Source organism: Ptychodera flava, chromosome 21 (assembly GCF_041260155.1).
Source record: "Ptychodera flava strain L36383 chromosome 21, AS_Pfla_20210202, whole genome shotgun sequence".
NCBI classification, from domain to species: Eukaryota; Metazoa; Hemichordata; class Enteropneusta; family Ptychoderidae; genus Ptychodera; species Ptychodera flava.
This window is the reverse complement of record NC_091948.1, coordinates 7,506,157-7,525,571: the sequence shown is the minus strand read 5'-3', so window position 1 is coordinate 7,525,571 and position 19,415 is coordinate 7,506,157. Positions and strand designations below refer to the sequence as shown.

General features: G+C 39.7%; 1 protein-coding gene across 3 annotated transcripts in view; it reads left to right on the top strand.

Moving 5' to 3' along the window:
• Positions 1–17,526, top strand: part of LOC139121266 (small conductance calcium-activated potassium channel protein 1-like) — a 114,388-nt gene extending 96,862 nt beyond the window's left edge. For 2 of the 3 annotated variants that reach the window (XM_070686002.1, XM_070686001.1), the window contains exons 5-10: positions 1,958–2,093; positions 8,146–8,256; positions 8,816–8,943; positions 10,358–10,427; positions 12,349–12,423; positions 14,762–17,526. In XM_070686002.1, the coding sequence (XP_070542103.1) occupies positions 1,958–2,093; positions 8,146–8,256; positions 8,816–8,943; positions 10,358–10,427; positions 12,349–12,423; positions 14,762–15,097 (856 nt within the window). In that variant the 3' untranslated portion in view covers positions 15,098–17,526. The remainder of the gene's footprint in view (positions 1–1,957; positions 2,094–8,145; positions 8,257–8,815; positions 8,944–10,357; positions 10,428–12,348; positions 12,424–14,761) is intronic. The other variant, XM_070686003.1, reaches the window with a different exon arrangement.
• The last annotated feature ends 1,889 nt before the right edge of the window (positions 17,527–19,415 follow it).

The following is a 19,415-nucleotide window of genomic DNA, read 5'->3' as shown; positions in this document are numbered from 1 at the left end:
CATATCGTTTACAGTGCTTTTAACGCTGTTTAAAAAAACTCTCCCCAGAAGCGGCCATCTTGACTTGCTCACAACACGGCCAGTTGTCAGTTTCAATCAATTATAGACCCGTTTACGTCGTCTACTCAACGAGCGGAGGCTGAGTGTAGCAACATCGCCAGTTAGGTTCGTTTGCCACTACTTAATTTGTTTCACCAGTGTGTTGATTTTATCATTTGCCGGTAGTGTCGTTCCAGGGAGATGTTTGTTAGCAGTTCTCCTTGATATGCGTCCTACATGTATGTGAGAAAGGGAACAAGGCTTATGAGGCAAGGGCGTGTGCGAACAAAAGAACATCATCATCACAATATAAAATATCATCAAAAACAGCAGCATCGACAACAACTCATCTCCAGGGCTGTTTAATCAACGACGTTGCTACTTGAGACCTTCGTTATAACTCTCACTTTGTCTTTTATGGCCCCTACTACGTTAAACAAATGAAATTCCTTGATGTTTATTACCTATTATCCGCTGAACAAAAATGTGATCGCCCGTGCGACGAATGTGGGTACACCCCGTCTACCATTACTGAGTAGTCCAGGTTAAGAAGACAGTAACTTTTTATTTTTTTTTCATTGTTTGTGATTTGGGAAAGAAGTTAATTTTCTGCCTCCTAGAGCATGCTGACAAGCAAAGTGTTCGCCGTGCGGGATGGTTTTCTTCACAATTCAAGGCTAGCTCGGACTAACATATAGTCAACAATACCCACTAAGATACTTTACACGCATACATGTTGTGTTGACAAGATCAATGTTAGGTGTTTCAATATGATTTTAGGAGTGGAACAAGACATTGTTTTATAATAGAAAACAAAAATACCAGAAAATTTGCTCAAAGAGGTAAAATCAGTGGCGTTTTACATGTAAGTTACATAATGAACTCTTGTAATGCACATGGTAAAACTGGGCGAATTTCACTGCCTGGTTACACGGAGAGAACACTCTCCCGGTACATTTAGTTGTTCAACAGCTGAAATACAAGCGTTTTAATACCCCTGTCATACACATTCTGCAATTTTTCACGGGAACGAAAACCACATCTTTTTAACCATAAGTGTTTCTGTGCAGCACATCTGTTGTATTGAAATCGAGGAGAAGCAGCAATAAGAAACGTGGCACCTTTGTATTTTAACTTTAGGTGTGCTCCCATTGGCGGGAAACCGCCGAATAGCAACATACATTAAAGATTTTTAAGGTTTTGACCAAAACAAAGTTGTGTTTTAACAATACTCTTTGAATATTAATTTCCAAGTAAAATATCCCTCATCGTTACATTTTGGATATTCGTTCGAAAAACAAAGATTTGATTGCGGAAAATGATATTTTCTCAGAGACTTTGTTGTGGGCTGAGTTCACCTGGGCGTTAAAAGATCGCCGTATTGTTGTTATTGTGCTCGCTTCAAAACATGGATAATGACTAGTTCTTTTTCAGAACCGTCCATGGAATTTTGATCTGTAAATGATGGCCAAGTTAAAAACCGATGTTGAGGTGGTTAAGAATCGGTTCATCGAAGGACACAAATTAGAATATCCACTATTTTTACTATTTTCATAGTCGCGATATTGGTTTGATTATAACATGATGACGTGGGCCGAAATGTTAAAGGTATACTGTCACCTGTTCCCATTTAACCACAGTTACCATGGAAAGAGAAAATAACCAATCACAGATTTTATGCGGGTTGCCTCTTTTTAATAACAGCGCCCCCACATGGGCATTTTGTATACCAAGGAACGCCCCTTTGATCATATATGGGCATATTTAGATTAGAGGTGACTGTTTTGCGTTGCCGAATCTTTTTACCATTCTTGCGAGAATCATAGTTTTTCTATCAAACTAACTTCTTATCGCGATCGATCCTTGGCATTGCAATGATAGCTGACCTATAACCTTTCTTCTTTGTCCTTCCCGTCAGGTACCATGACAAGGACAATGGAGAAATGCTCAACGCGATGTGGATGATCTCCATAACGTTTCTCTCCATTGGCTACGGTGACATGGTTCCCAACACTTACTGTGGCAGGGGGGTTGCCGTCGTCACAGGTATCATGGTGAGTTTGTCTATTAATGATGATGTCATCACTGACTAGTTTGCCATTCTTTTTGACATTGGGCATATCTACGCCAAAACACGTATGGTTAACCAACACTTGTCAGAATACCACCCAACTTAACAAATGTCAACATTTTGCAATCTCTCTCTCTCTCTCTCTCTCTCTCTCTCTCTCTCTCTCTCTCTCTCTCTCTCTCTCTCTCTCTCTCTCTCTGTTTTCATACAAAATACACACATTCATACACACATGCATACATAGTTACATAGATACATAGAACATTTACATACATACATACATACATACATACATACATACATACATACATACATACATACATACATACATACATACATACATACATACATACACGTCAGAAGGATGGATACAGGGGAGTTCACCATCTCATTAGTTAAATTTAATACATGCGTTGTCAGGGAGCTCTTGAAATGACGTCATCAAAGTGTGCGGGCAGGCGGGTCAACGTTAGATGACAGAGCTGTGGTCATTATGCAGCCGATGAGTCTGTGTTTTCCTTGGACGAAAGCATCGCGAAACTGAAATGTGTCTCTTTCTGAACGGGAATGACATGCTGTACAGGAATAAGTTTGTAACATAACGATAAGACGACTCGACTAGGTCATTCTCTGATTTGAAAAAAAAATCACTGCATACCTTGCTAGAATACTAAGTTCTTTGTTCATCGCAATTATTAACGTTTGACAATCTCTTCTTTATCAAGATTAAAGCGGCTCCATTGCTTGTCAGAGCGGTGACATGGAAGCAATGCGTCAGAGATAAGTTCTGTGATCACGTCCTGTAACTATCGAGAGAAAGAAAAGTAAAAGCACAGCCCTACAGAAATAAAGTTCACTATGTTTAGTGGCGCGATAATTTACTATTGTGCGGCGGTCTGCCAGCGATTTGAAACCATGCAGCCCCAATACCATCGGATGACCTCTGACACCAGGTCAATGAGTGTGAACTCAGATAGGTGAAATTACGTCAGACACATGCCAATCCAACCGTAGGCCGACTTGTAAGGGCGTTCATACTGTGGCATAACCCACGCGGCGAATGTTCGTTTCACTTGAGCACGTGTTACTATTTTTACGACAATGCTAGTTTGATATCGGTTTTGACGTAACATACACCCCAGTAGCTGCATCTGTTTCATGGTTGGCATGATTGACGTTTTCCAGCTGGGTTAATTACAACCCTGCTATTTTTATTACTCGCAAAAATGTGTTAATTGTCGACGCTTACGCAAAATATAATAGTTAGAATGCTATTTCGTCAAAAACTGAGTGCCTTGTCTATTGTCAACACTTTAAAATAGAAGTGATGATATAATTAAGGAAGTGTCAGTTTAAACTTATGAAATTTGTCTCGGAAATTTAAATTGCTGCTATTTTTCAGTTTCGGTAAGAACATTTCCGTCACAGCCCGGGTCTATGGGACCGGGAGCGACTGTGGTCACGAAGGCCAACGGGCGTAACACTTGCCGAAATAGCGCCGCGTCGTGAACCATGCAACAACACACCCTGTAGTATACATTACCATCGGTACAGCTTAAAAAACAAACAAACAAACAATAGTGACAATGAACCGGGGTTATGGATGATGACGTGTTATTAGCAACCGAAAACGGTGCACCAGAGTCAATTAAACGGACATCAAAATTGCAATTGCAGATATGACTTCGGGACAAGATAATAACATGTATTTTCTATTGCATAGCTTCTTAAAATTATGTTTCTGCGAATACCACCTGGAGAAATTCGCAAAACATCGGTACATTGCATTTAGAAGGCACGTCAGTTAGACTGAGTTTTGTGATTAATAGGGTTTAAGTAATACTTCCTTCAGGGTAGCAAGTAGACCAATTCATCGTCACGAAGTTTGCTTTTGGAAGGATCAAAGCAAGATTATTCCTGTTTCCCGACGCCTCCGTCGGAACAAACGTCATTGTGACTGACTCAGCTACATCGCATGCACTATGCATACATTAGATACAAGTACTTGATTTCAGTATTTGCCTTTTTTCTTTTTCTGTCGGATGAAATCCCGAGAACGGTGTCACGGTACTAAGAATGAGCAGACTCCCTTAAATATGGAAACAAGAAGCGCCAATCCACGCCGCCAATTTCAATTACAACCAATCGAGAAAGGGCAGTTGAACAAAAAAAAAAGAAGCAAAAAACCCAAAACAAGGACTACCGTTTGTCAAGTATCGCCGATACTTTACAAAGATACAGATGTTCAGAGAGATGTTAAGGTGGGGGGATGGGGTGGTGTTAAGCGTCAGATGGGTAAACTGTTTTATAGTTCCCTCGATAATTTCGTCACTCTGTGAACCAACACCTGGATATACAGATAGTGCCAAAGGTAACTTTGTGTCATCGCGTCGCGATATAAAACAATCCATCTCTGACTATGTGACCCGCTTAAGTTACCGTATGGAACTTTGCAGAACGCCTGCCTCAAACAAAAAACAACAAAAAACCCAAACAACAAATCAGTTACAGAAATTATCTAAAAAAGCTGCCAAGACCTCGAATAAATTTATTTTAGTGCTACTACAGGCTCATGATGTCGACTTCTAGTCAGTGCACTCTTAATGTTTCCGGTACAAACCGTCGTTAAAAGTCGGTTCCAATAACGTGTCCAAAGCAATAAAACATTACGGCACTCTTCAAAGCGAAAGCGAGAACACAGACTCCTCACCGTGAATTAAAAAGCTGTATACTACGGAGAAGTGTTCTGCCTAATGATCTGTCCTCTCAAAAGGAATTTGAGAGAGCGAGCGAGCGAGCGAGAGAGAGAGAGAGAGAGAGAGAGAGAGAGAGAGAGAGAACACGAAGAAATCGTATCATCAACATCTCAAATTAGATTCTAGCCACAGGGCCTTTCGTATGAACAAAGCGCGCATACGCCTATATTTGGCAGCGTTTTGAAATATTTAATATCGAGGTTCGTCGTAGAATCATGAAAGTCATGTTTCCGTTGATTCTTGCTCATGAGATATGATTGATTGCGGTTGTGGTCTGGGACAATACATAGATCTCTCATCTACCACGTTATCTCTCGCGATATCAATCATATGACGTCAGCAATGTGTCAGTGACATCATATTATCGTTTTGCGCAAGGGGAATGGCTCTCTACAAGGTTAGCTTCTGCAGGACAGATAACAACGAAGAATAAAATTTGAGGCTTTTGTTCAAAACAATGTCAAATAAACCATACACGTCCTGCAACAACACTATCAATAGAATCGTATATATGTATTTGGGCCAGAAACGGCGATCGAATCGTGCAGTCTTCCAGTGCGCCGTAAACGGCCACGTCGCCAAGTGATGTCGCTTCCACACATTCATTCTAGCGTATGCTGTCCTCTACAACTAACAAAAGGGAATGATGCCGCTATGTGTTGCCTTTGTTGTACAAGTTACGATGAAAAACGTACAGAAACATATGGAAGATTGCAAAACGCAAAGTTGATCGGTTTAGATATGAGAGGTAGAATGTATGTTTGGGCAGAACACATTCATCACAAACATATGAACAGGATCCATCTTGCCGTTGAGGTCAATAGTTTAAAACTGATGGAGAAATAAGAGGTCATTATTCTTGCAAAATTGATATTTTCTCGTTCACAGATATGCAAACATTTAAGTTATGGATGTCCCTTGAAGTATGTTCGCAATATGATTTTATATTCTTAAAAAGTATCTTGTAAGAGGATAAAGACTTTGCCAACGGACAGGTTTTTGTCACACTAATCCCTTCTTGCCGCCAGCGATGATAACACCCAACTTGGACAATTTTCGCAGAAGATCGCGTTATAGCTGTTCGTCTACATGATCTGACCTTTTTGCAATTCAAATTAATTCCTGGGCCACCTTTCCAAGCCGTGGCAGGGAACACTCCCACGATTCGTGACGTCACCACCGATCGCCTCCTCTGCAAGGATAGTTCAACATTTAAAGTTGTAGAAAGTATAGGGTCACGATTTACGCGAAGTAGGTACACACATTATACCCTGTTATGTTTTTGAAGGAAAAAATGAATCAATGGACCGAAGTACCTCCACGCATTATCGTAAGTCATGAAAAGTACATGTCTTTGTAAGAAAAAAGGAAAATTCAAGACATGGATTGAAGTCTGCAGATCAGAACTGTTCTGTTCTGCAATTTTTTTAGGTTTTGAATGTTTCCAAGCTATCATAATCTTGATATTCTTGTTTCGAAGTTTGTGGCGAATCTTTTTGCGTCGCAACGGTTATTTTTTGTAGTCTGACGTCGTGTGATTGGCTGCGGCCGTGGACACCTAGACGTCATTCCTTCCAGAATGTGACCCTTATTTCCATTTATCAGGAAACGCATTGTGAAAGGGCGAAGAAATGCGCTAGTTTAAGAACACATAAAATATAGAAGGACAGCGTGTTGCTATGTGTCTTCGAAGGGTATGCAAAGGCGTTATCGCGAGGTGCAATAGTAAGACTAGCCTGTCAATATCCCTATGTGATCAGTGACTAATAACTCCTCATGTCATCGATTTTAGACTTCATCAATTTTGGAATGCCAATAAATTCTTCTTGAAATATTCCACATCTGTTTATTCTAGCGAATGGCGAACACGGAAGAGGCCCCCAACGTTCGAAAGGTGGAACTGATGTAAATCTGTTCTGTGTACATGGATGCCGAAAAGAAACCTGACCGTCGCATGACAGTAAACCAAGGCCTCAGATTATATGTAATAGTAATAACGCTACAGTGCTTGAAAAATTCGTGATATCTCGTGCGACAGACTAAGTGGAGGCAACGCGCAGCGTATGGATGTAAGGAAGGAAATTTCAGCCTAGAAAATAACTGACAATGTCACATTTCTGTGTCACTTGGCACCGTCATGCCACTCTGTCAAGAGTTCTGTCACGCGCTGAACACATGATGCTAGTCGAGATGTCAAACTGTCTTCTCTGGCTTGGAACGTCCTCCGTGGGACGACTTTACATGCTATAAATTACCAATGAGCAACGATTGCTTGTTTATGCAAGTGACTCTGCCTCGAGTGGGAGACTCGATGTACAATTACGAACACTTGATAAGAGACCCACGCTCCTTCGGCCGACGCGGTCGAAATTCATCATTCAGAATTAACCACTTACACTTCCAGCGTCAAACGCATACGTTTGAGGGTTGGTGTCGATATTTTCCAGCACCACCTGTGTATCGTTACCGGCCAAACACAAAGAATTAGATCATTACTCTATCTTCGCACTGGGTATATACGCTCCCAAGGCCCTTGCCTGGAATTGATAATCTATAAACGTTCTCCCCTACAGAGAGTGTCAGCATCGATTCTCTGTTTTTCGCCGATGTATACTGTTTGCTTTTCAAGTTCAGTCGATGATCGAGTTGTACTGTATGTCTCGACAGAATCGCCTGCGTTCGCCTAGTCTTGTCCAGTATGTCTAGTCTAACTTGCAGGGTATCCCTTTAGTCTGGACACTTAGAGAGTCAGCGTGTCGCTAAATCAATAACTCGGAGCATAAATAGCTCAGAATATTGACTCTAAGGCGATGCCTAAGTGGTTTCCAGTGGATTCTTCAGGGCCCTAGCAGATTGATCGTTCAGCCCGGGATAACGAGCCTCTGGAAATTTACGTGTCGTATAAGCACGCGTAATCCGATGGGAACAGCATCCAACATTGCGCCGTACACATGTGCATGACAAGGGACCGCCGTCTTAATTATCGACACACTCGCCTCCTGTGACCCCATCTGGCGTCCATACACGCTACCGCGCCTCAGAAATTTTTCCCTGAAACACACACAAATGTTATATGCAAACTACTTCTCTGTCAAGCGAACCGTTTCGTAAGCATATATCCCCCGAAACATTAAACACTAATCTATTTCTCCTTCACAGGAATTTCATTACGTCGTTACCTTTTCTGGAACGATATTTTTTATTACAGATTAATTTTTAATTCCAGTTTTGTTGAGTGTTTGGCTGATCGCTTTTACATGTTCTGCTCTAAATTGACAGGGTGCAGGATGCACCGCTCTGGTGGTCGCAGTATTAGCGAGAAAGTTAGAACTAACAAGGGCGGAGAAACATGTCCATAATTTCATGATGGATACACAGCTAACAAAAAGGGTAAGTTTGTGCAGTCTTCAACAAAAACTATATCGTAGCATGTCGAAATTTCCTGTAGAAATGATTATCACTATATTTACAAAAAAAAGAGGACAAAAACAACATTAACTCATTAACCAATACCACGGTTATTTTGTTGCATATATTTTGGAGCGAAATGGTTGTAGTTTCATATCTTTTGGCATTTTAATGCGAGATTCCTCGGCTTATTAATTACAAGGCCGAGAATTATATTTGCTCTTCAGCTATGGCGCTTGCATAAAAGGAAAGTCGCTCAGACAGAAGCCAATTATTTCCCACCGGCAGAAGTCTGTGCTGCTCTTCCAATGATGATATGCCCGCTTGTCTCCCCGTTCACATCTCTGTTGGATATTGTAAACTGATTTTTGGTAGGAGGTTTTTGCGTCGCAAGATGTACCATAGATATACTTCACTTTGCTGTGACTGTGTTTTCGCATCTGGATCACGCATGTGTATATATGTATGCATCGGCTCACTCCTTTGTCGAGTCATTTATAAACCAGTCACGTGCGTTTTTTGTCTCTTTCATCATCTGTAGGTAAAGAATGCTGCTGCGAATGTCTTACGGGAGACGTGGCTTATTTACAAATACACCAAACTAGCCAAGAAAGTCAATGCAATGAGAGTCAGGACGCACCAGCGAAAGTTTCTCAGCGCCATCCACAAGTACGTTGCCCTGTTTGTTAATGATTCCCATTTTTTAGAGATATTAATTGTGTCTGAAATTACACTGCTGACAAACTATCAATCTTGTCATCGCCATGTCAACGTGTGCTAGTTGAGACTAATAAAGCGCTAAGTCTTAATTTTTCATTCGACTGATGAGTGGCATAAATTTAAAGGTCTCTCTCGCAGTCATGTTGTTTTCATCTCCGCTGACAAGATGAAAGTGAAGGCTAGGGATGTCGAAGCGGTGAGCAAGGTGTCGTTCAGCGACCTCTTTCCTCTCCGATCGTTTTGTACAACCTGAAAAAAAATGTCCAGTTGTTCCGCACAGATTTTGGGTCAATCATTTTGATTCAATTTAACTAGACTGCCATGGAGGTGGATTTTGTTTGTTGCGGTGAGGAGGATATACCGTGAAGATGCGTTGTTATTCGGGAATGTTGATTCCCTGACTCCGGGCATGCGCAGACTTTAAGAAAAGCATCTTTCCGGCCGTCGGCATTTAGAGTAGTTTACTATAGATGATTGGCATGGTTTTATCAGCGCGTCTGATTACATTTTCTCGGCATGTTGTTCAAGGACGAATGAAAATTTATCACTTTTTACATCACTTGTGATCGTCCTGAAAAATCTCGTTATGCACCAGTGAGATATCAAATGTATAACTGCAGATACTGACACTAATTTCCCAGATATGTCAGAGTTTAGTACGATTGATATGGACCTACACGTGTGAAAAATTCACCGTTATTTTTTCTCTAATTTATTCCCATTGTTGTTCCTGCTATAAACGTACATTTAATACAGTGATAACATATGTTGAAAGACAAAGATACAGATATCTGTTGTAGTGTTCACTATCAAGTATACACTCATTTTATCGTCTGTGTCAGTATTACTTATTTCAGGGTATTTTCTCTCCCCTTTTTGGCACCCCCCTGTATCATAATCATTGTAGGGACAAGTCTGTAACTATTCATGTGAAGACGTATACTGTAGTAATATTAAGAAGCCTATTGGAACATTTTTATGTCCGGCCAGGAGTATGTGGCATTTTGATGGCCGACATCTAAACATTGCTCGTGAAATGGAGACTCTTGAATGACATGGAGTCTTATGCGACAATGGTTTAGGATATTGCATTGGCAAAGTTGAAGTTTATGATGCAACATTGTCCTGCAATACTTCTTTCAGTTGACGTGTATAAGTCGACATGTTAGCTCCCGAAGCTATGGCCTTTGCCATAGCTGAGTCGTCGCCACGCAGTTTTTTTTTTCAGTGTTGACTTTGAATATCAGAACGCGCATGGATCTTTATGGGCCTTGGGTGTGACGTGTTACTGATCAGTACTATTGTGTTATTGAACACGTTGGTAATCCGTAAACTGTAAACTGGCTCTGTTTTTCCTCTCCAGGCTTCGAAAAACGAAAATGGATCAACGGAAGTTGGCAGATCAAGCCAATACATTGGTAGACATGGCTAAGGTGACTATATCATTTGTGTGGGTTTTTTTCCATTTTCGTAATACCCTTCGAAAATTTAATGTCTCGAAAGTTTTCGACAGGCAAATACTTTCTCTGAACAGAATGACTGGTTTCTCTTACAGAATCTTTACAAGGTATCAAACTTTGATTTGGAAAAGTTCATTACGTACAAACTCACGCCAAATAATTGGACAAACATAGAAATTTAGTTCTGGTTCTTCTGGATGTTTAAAAGGTAGCTATGGTTTGGATCGGTCATTTCCTTCTCCAGTGCCATCGTAAAAACAAAACCAAACAAAACGATTAACAACACAAATAAAACAACATTATTAGGGATCCAGAACTCTCCCTTTGCTCATGTCGAAAGTTTTCCCTAAGATTTTAATGTTTTCCAGTGATACGAATGGAAGTAGATTACATTAACGATCTCATTAATGTTCAGGATATATGTAAGCCCAGTGTAATCATTTTTAAAAATAAAAATAGGCGGGGGCGCCATATGCCACACTCAAAATATTATGCTCGATTTACATCAGTTACTGACATGTTTGAATTTTTAATACTCGCCTCCTCGTCAAACCAATTGCTCTACTGCCTTCCCCTAAATATTTGCCATTCTCTTAGGAATGTTGTACTTTTAATCATTTTTTTCGCAAGAATTCGACACATTCCTTAAAATTATGTAGTTTATTTTAAATTGAAAAGAACGGAGACGTACCTTATTCGAATCACATTTCAAATACCTAATTTATATTTTTATCCATGTCATATACAAACCACTGAAATTTATGCGTTGTAGGCTTTTAAGAAATGATAATGCTAGTGATGACGATAACGACGATGATAATGATAACAGAGTTATAGTAGTATCAATAATAATAATAATAATAATAATAATAATAATGATAATAATAATAATGATAACAACAACAACAACTAAAATTTAAGCGGAAAAATGCGTTGGTTCAAACAATGTATGCAATATCGCCGAGAATGTCACACCAGCAGTACATTAGTTGTCACTTTCCTGTCGTGAATATAGTCCTGCACGAAATTTTGAGACATTAAATCCTTTGTATTCATAATCATGTTTGTAACCAACAGTGTGTATACATCTGTAACAGGTACTGCCGTACTATACTCCATGTCATTTTGTAAGATAATTTGGAATACGTGAAGCTTGTCTGCTATGTGTTAACTCTTTTTTTACGGGCAAAATTATATCTCATTTAACATATTTATTGAATTTGTGCATGGACACATTCCCTGTATGCTATTTAGCTTATTGCATTTACAGTCTTACCCCTTGTACGCTCATCGTCAGTGCCGCTTGTGATTGGTGTGTTGATTCGATGACGTCTTGATGTGTTGCGTCATGCGTGATTATTTGCATATACAATGAAGGTCGACTAGACATATGTGGTGTGTAATTATGCCCATATTTTAAGTTTAAAATAAATTTCACAAATAACCTAATGATTTTCTTTTAACATAAATTAACCCATCCGTTTTTATTTTTTTCTAACGTCCATATTTTCTGTTTCTAGCTACGGCGTAGCTAACAAGTCACCAACTAACATCATTTTTTGTTTGCATCAGCTTCCGCCTCATCCTTACAGGATACCAGACAAGTAACGTAACAACCCTGAACTAAGAGCCGCCTTTTTAAACACATTAAAACGTCGGCAAACGACACTTCTGTGTAATTTTCCCCCCAAATGTCTTTTCGTCACATACTTGGACTTGCAGAGCTCACAGTGAACAGAAGGGGGAGTGCATTTCGTCAGAAATTTGGCAGCCGTCAAAATATATTTTAAAATATTTTTCAATATTTTCCCGCCAAGGGTGGCTCTTATTTTGGGGGCCTTATCAGCGTGACCTCCTATGTATAATTCTAGCATCTCATACAATTTTCTCATAGCCAATGTTTGAAGATTGTTCCTTGATCCGCAATCACGGCATCTATACATCAACACCACCGGAAGCGCTCAAGCAGGTATACCTTTCGGCACCAAAATCGACGACTTTCCCGATGTGCGCACGCGCAGGACGCAGCCGGTCACGCAGCGCCGTGATGGTGGTGGTGTTTGCCTTCCCTTTCTCAGGACCCGTCTATCTCTTTTTTTCTTCCTCTCACAAAATCAGTCTCTGCTCTAATTAAAGCTTGTAAATTTCATTTCCTTCAAGCGTAGCGCATATCTACTAATTGGTAATCTAATGACCGTAATATTAAAAAGGTCTTTAATATTGGGAAAGTCGTCTATTTCTGTAGTCTATTTAATTTTTGTCCATTGTAGTGTCTGTGGTAATATTAGCCTAATTTATATTGCAGCAACCCTGTCGCTTCTGCTGTTTGCCAAAAGGGGACGTGTTCAAAACATTACATTTCCTGTGGTCTAGAGGGAACGATATAAAGACTTACACAATAACACTCACGGCGATTACATTTAAAGCATAGCCTAACTAATTTTCCCTGTATTGACCAAAAACGCTTTCTATCTCACATTCTATGACTGTTATATTTTGACTTCCTCAAGCGAGGGCATCGCCATCACCGTCAGGTATCCTCGTCCCAGGTCGTTTATTTTAGCCGTTCAAAATACAAGGTCAGCCTTTTGATTTCTTTATTCATCCCGAGCACAGTGCCTTGGGACGGATAAAGGAAATGGTGTGAAGTGCCATGTTTAATAATTAGCATTATGCTCGTGTCACATCTGCTTCACCCTTGTATCTCGACAAAAACATATAACTTGGTGCCCAAAGGTATTCTGCGTGTGCTCGTGTTTCCATTGTGACAAGAGAATTCCGACTTCAGTCGTGCAGGAAACATCTCTCGAGCGCAAGACTTATTTTAAAAACTGAATAATCTAGAAGATTTCTCTAACTAGATACGCTCTAACCAAGCCAGGCCCCCAATATGTAACCACGGGCAACTAACTCAACTGTCGTCACATCCAAATAGACGTAGTGGAGACGGAGCTTGAAGATATCACGTGACAGAATGATGTCATTTCATAGGATTACGACTAAAATACACACTTTCTAAAAAAAAATTCAATTGTGTGCAAATATTATATTTTTATTAATTTATATTTCTCGGTTTTAACATTTTCCTTTCATGGCTATGCTAACCAAGGTTTTGGAGGTGGGCACCGGATTCTGTTAATATTTCGTTGATTTTTTTATTTGAGCTGCTCTATCGGAGACTTTGACCAATGTCCACCCCCACTCTCTTATGTAATGTTTTGTATTAAGTCCCCCTTGTAGTTTATTTCTTGCTGCACGTTTTTAACCCTTTCACCGCCAAAATTTTGGAACAACCCTATCGTTTTTGCCACGGGGTCAAAGTTGAACCTCCAAGTCACGGGATTGGGGTGAAAGGGTTAAGGATTCAATCAATTCTACACCGATGGAAACTACCCTACTGCCCTGCATCGTAGTCACGTGATTGTTGCTTTTTTGAACATCGTGTGTGTATTTTGTCTTTCCTATTAGATGATATCATCCGTAAGAATAACACTAAGTTGTGTGGCACCCCCCTTGGTATGTGTACTTTGCCAAATAGTTAATAAGTGACCCCTACGTGTGTTGGTAAAGATAATAACAACATCTTCATTGCATGGTTGTAGCAAAGGATGTAGGTTTCACCAAATTCAAAAAGATAAACAAAGAAGCAAATAAATAAACAAATACATCACTTGTACTAAATCTGATAAATTTCAATCACACTGCCTCAGTTCTTCTTACCAGAGCGATGGCGGCTGCCAAACTTGATTGTCAGAATTGCTGCCTGATGCGAAGGAATGGCATATTTTCTCGATATTTTGGAAGGCGGGTAGAAAGAATATACATTTAATAGGCCCTGACTTAAATTGGGTGAAGGAAAAGTGGAATTATTGGCTTCCAAAGTCTGGAGAAGATATGCTAACGGTCCATGTAAACAGAGCTATTCAAATGTGCAAAGTCAAATTTGGCAGTTACCTTGGTTATTTTACTATCGTCATCGAAACGAGCGGAGCGTTTTATTGTAAATTCAGCCAGCATTGCAAAGATAGTGGTTTCAAGGACTCCTGGCAAGAACAAGTTTCGTTTGATTGTCGTACCATGAATGAGGATAGCATCGGGTCGAAACCGTCGTGCACCTTTAAATTCTTGCAACAGCTCCAAGCTAACTCTTTTCGGTAATAACCGAACAAAGAATGGCGTATGTAGAAATGTAACTGATGATCTGAGGCAGGGTAATTGAGAGTGTCACGTGATTCTATCTTGCCATGTTGTGAATTTAATTGCATTTTCATGTGTTGTGCGTTTTTTTTCTGATCTCTGTTTTACAGACGCAGACATCGATGTTCGAGTTGGTGTCCGATCTTCATGGTTCAAACTCCGGGCTCGATGAGAGAATAAACAGGATAGAAGACAAGCTGGAGCGGCTTCAGAACCAGCTCGAGTCGCTACCCGCCGTCATAGCCGAGTCGCTCAGTCGACAACATCAGCCTATTCATCTCCAGCCACCCGACGGGCTCGAGTACTTCTCCAGAACAGCGCCCGCTACGCCTAGGCACGGTACGCCTAGCCGCGTTCGTCAGCAGTCACCCGCACGCCGGAGGCTTACGTCACCGGAGCTCCTGACACCTCAGCATTTACAGCCACCTATCAGTCCGAATACGTGAACCCATTATGAGAAGAAGAAATCGTATTAGTTTAGAATTTCACTTTCCCACTGTATTAACATTATTAGGGTTAGCATCGCCCATGTAAAATTTTACCCCACTTCCTTTATGTAAAACAAATGTGTACATAGAACAAGTATTTTTATGATGAAGCTTAAATCTTGTCAATATTATCCTAATACAGTCATTACTCAAAAATACGAAAAATTATTTTCATTTCTGTATATGAGTACCTCTTTTTAGATAAGAGAAATCTGTAAAGTTTGGAACAGACAGCGTAGAAAATATGTAAATATTTGTTGTTTTTTATTTTATGAATGTATTATACTAATCAACCTATGTCTTTCTGTAACATAAGAGTGGTTTGAGCGAATTGACATGAGTAGTTTCCAGCCATACGTTGAAGACATAGATAGGTAGAGTTAGGTGAGTACAAGGGCACGTCTTCCAATACATCCTGAATGTCTCTGAGACGTTATACTTCCATGTCCGTTTCAACACATCTAATGAATTTTTGTACCGACAAAAAAGTTAGATGCCCAGTCGGAAGCCCGCCATATTGTGCAGCCAGTCATCGTTTGGCACAGCCATCCTAGTCACTTGACTTCCAAATAAGTCAAATAGTTCTCTGTTTAGATCGGGACTGTAAAATATATTTATTTAGAAAACTACTTATAGTCTTGTGTTTTGGAAGCCATCTCCCTCTATGGATTTCGCTTAAATTGATTTATTAAGCATAATTTATTAGAAATATTTTTTGCATTTTTAGCATTTACCGCCGAATTCAATGATACATTTGAAACCTTTACATATTCTGAGACTGTCTTGTATATTAAGTTTATATTTTCAGACGAAGTCCTCGGAAGAGCAGTGGCGTTTTGTTAAGTTTTCGCGCTCGCCACGGAAACGAGTTCAGTTTATGCCATAAAATGCAAAGCACAATGTGGCGGATTTGTGTTCCGACTAAGATGGACTTTTAAGTATGACTGGAAAGAGCGCGTGGATTGAATAAAGTTTACTTAGAGATAACGTAGAGTGAAATTTACACTTAACCTCGATAACCCTTCAAAAAATTCAGGCCAAAAGAATGAGTCATCTGCATGTTTCACATGACACAGGGAGTAGTTAGCGTACTTCAAACAGAAATAAACCGAAACTTTCAAACCCGCTGAAAATACGTATCCGAAGTATTCAACCTACCTGTAAAGCACTCGTATTTTCAGAATTGCCACATATAGTATTAGATACTTGAGTATAATGTCGACAGGGCTTCACTCAAAAAAAAAAAACTTTCGTCAAAAGATTTGATTTTTTTACAAGTCACTGTAAGAAAATATTAGATCTATTCATGTTCTTCCACGACACTCATTCAACACACAAGTAACCCAGAGAATTGACAGCACCACAAAATATTCCGTTATCGAAAATAATTAGAAAGAATTTTTATACGTCATACGATAGTTGTAAAATTTCTATAATAAGAAGTGTACACCGGAAACGCCAAGCATTTAGGCGAAATGTTCAATGTTAAGTTTATACAAAGATTGTATCGAAATGCATCGCACACCTGTTTCAAAATTCTTTCCCAGCTGTAAAGACCAACGCCAAGAAACGACCATAATTTTCATGTCCTGCACCTTCACAGTGCTACACCTTGTCAATATGTAAAAAAGAAATTGCAAACTCGTGGCTCAATAGTATGTAAATAAATAACTCACCCCGTGACAAAATATCCCGGGGTTTAAAGTAAGTAATCGGGCGTGTGTGCATTTTAAAGCAGACGTTTTATTTCGTAGCAGTGTATTTCAATTTTTCTCCTTCATGGGAGCTTTAAGAGGAAGGCGTAAATCATCCTTGACATGACAGCTGTTTAATTTGTGCCTTAATCGACTGACATAGCCATCCTTCTCGGCTGTACAGCAATAACGGATCATGTAGATACATCAGCGTGGACAAACTCAGACAAAGGGGAAAACGTCCGACACAGTTTACAGAAGGAAACTTTTGGGATGGTGAGCAATAAATAGAGATAGATTGGACAGATCTTCAAGCAAAAATTGAAAGAAACCAGAATAAAACTCGACGTTTAAGTTAAGATTCAGTTACTTTTAATCAAATGACAGATAGGTATCTTTGCATCGCAATGTTTACTGTGTACTGTGTAACGTTACACGCGACTTTCTCTTGTTTCTATTCCACCATGCCTCTTCACCATCATTTTTCTCAGTGTATATAGGTCCAACCGTACATCCCATTTAAAACTCCAAGGTTGTACCACATCTCTTGTAGTGTGAATGGGTTACCTCTGAAATCATATGCTGACACAACACGAAAAAAACAAACACAGTCACTGGTATAATATGGAGTTATGCATACACTGTATAGCTTTATTGTGCGAATTTTAAATACATTTTTGTATTAAAAATGAACATTTTAGTTTCTGTTTCATTTCAACTCAACTCAGAACGATGAGCATGTCGCATGATATGAGGTTGATGTCTGGGAAAAATTCTAGAGAGACAGACACACGCAGTCACACAGCCCTAGACAACTATTACGTATGTATGTATGTATGTATGTATGTATGTATGTATGTATGTATGTATGTATGTATGTATATATGTATTTATGCGTGAGTGTGTGTGTGTGTGTGTGGATGGATGGCTTGATGCATGCACGTGTACACACGTATATATGTTATTCATACATACATACATATGCATACGTACACTCACTCGTACGTACATACATACGTACACACGCACATATATACATAAGAACGGAGGGAGGGAGGGACAGATAGGTAGATTACTCAATTATCGACCCAGGCGTGCGTGATGTGAGTGCATGGCTTCATAATTGGCCATCACACGTTCATGTGACTGGTGGACGATAAATCACTACCACGGAGCTTGACTGAATTTGCAAAAACGAAGTAGAACACAACAATTCATCGTGAAAATGTTCAGGTCCTACTATTGCTCGATTCTTACCCATGGAGCCTAACTCTTTCTAAGTAAGCGAATGCCTTTCCTGCGTCTGATCACGTGCGTTGAGATGGGAAGAAATCAAACCCAGGTAGAAATCCCCTCTGTAAGACACGTCTGTGATGCACCAAATTCTCCCTAGCGGGCGCTGTTCATCAAGACACAAACATTCACTGCATTTTGGTCAATACAGCTCCTTTGGATTTGAACTTGTCCTCTGGAGATGTCGATTGTTTTTTAAATCCTCCAATGCACGCACGAAATGATATCAAATATCTCTTTTTCCGCAAGTGGCACGTATAAAAGGCAAATTTATGATAGCAAGATGAAAACCATTTCAATTTTCTAAATGTTCAGGCTTAACTCGCTCATAAATTAATGTCGGCTCCCTCAGAAATTGGCCATGGGTGGTCTGTCGCCCTCTCTTGGTAGGAATTGTACAGGATTACTCGCTGACATGCCGTTTCTTGACATTAATTTGTAATTCCATATTTACTTTTTGCCGTTCAACGAATAGTGGAATTGAGTTGCACTCAACAACTGTCAACAGTGTTGGCAAACTTGAAATAATCTGTGCTTCCCCCTTCCAGCCCGGCCTTGCCAGAAATCACTGCTAATCCATGTCAATATTCTTAAGGCGAAATCTATACCTTTACGCAGTTTCCCTTATACTTCCCCTGGCTCTTTTATTTTGTCCCCTGTTTTGGCATAAAATCAGACAATTTTGAATGTATCCAGAAGACTTTACAAGTTATTGAATTAGCTTCAATCAGAATAAAGCTTGTACTCAAAACTGTGCATTTGCAATTTCAAACCACACACGAGCGATCGATGCTCAGGTAAATGAGGTACAATTTAAGATACAGACAACTTACACAACATTTTAAGGCATCTGAGATGAATATGGTTTACCAGGCTATGATCGACACTAAGAGGATAATTATTGTGACCAGCTTATTCGTCTTAGCAAAACATGCCTGTTTTCAACTTCACTACTAATCTTGACTTCACTGTTTCTTTGAGAAGATTTCGTCGCTTTGACATGTAACTGGCCACTTTCGATTTAACGTTATCATATTTTGATAAATATCAGCAGCTACTGAATCAGAAAAAAGCTTTGCTATTTAAAGTATTGAAGTTTGTGATTCGTCGAGTAAATCAAAGTAGATGGTTGCAGTTGGTTGCTAGATAATCAAAAGAGTCCATGCGTGAAGTGTTGACGACTCGGGTTGAGATTAAGGAACTCAGTCCCGATGTTTTCGAGTTGTTTGTTTTTCTGTTCATTGATGAATGCATATACAGTAAATAGCTACTTAGCTGAAACATGTGAA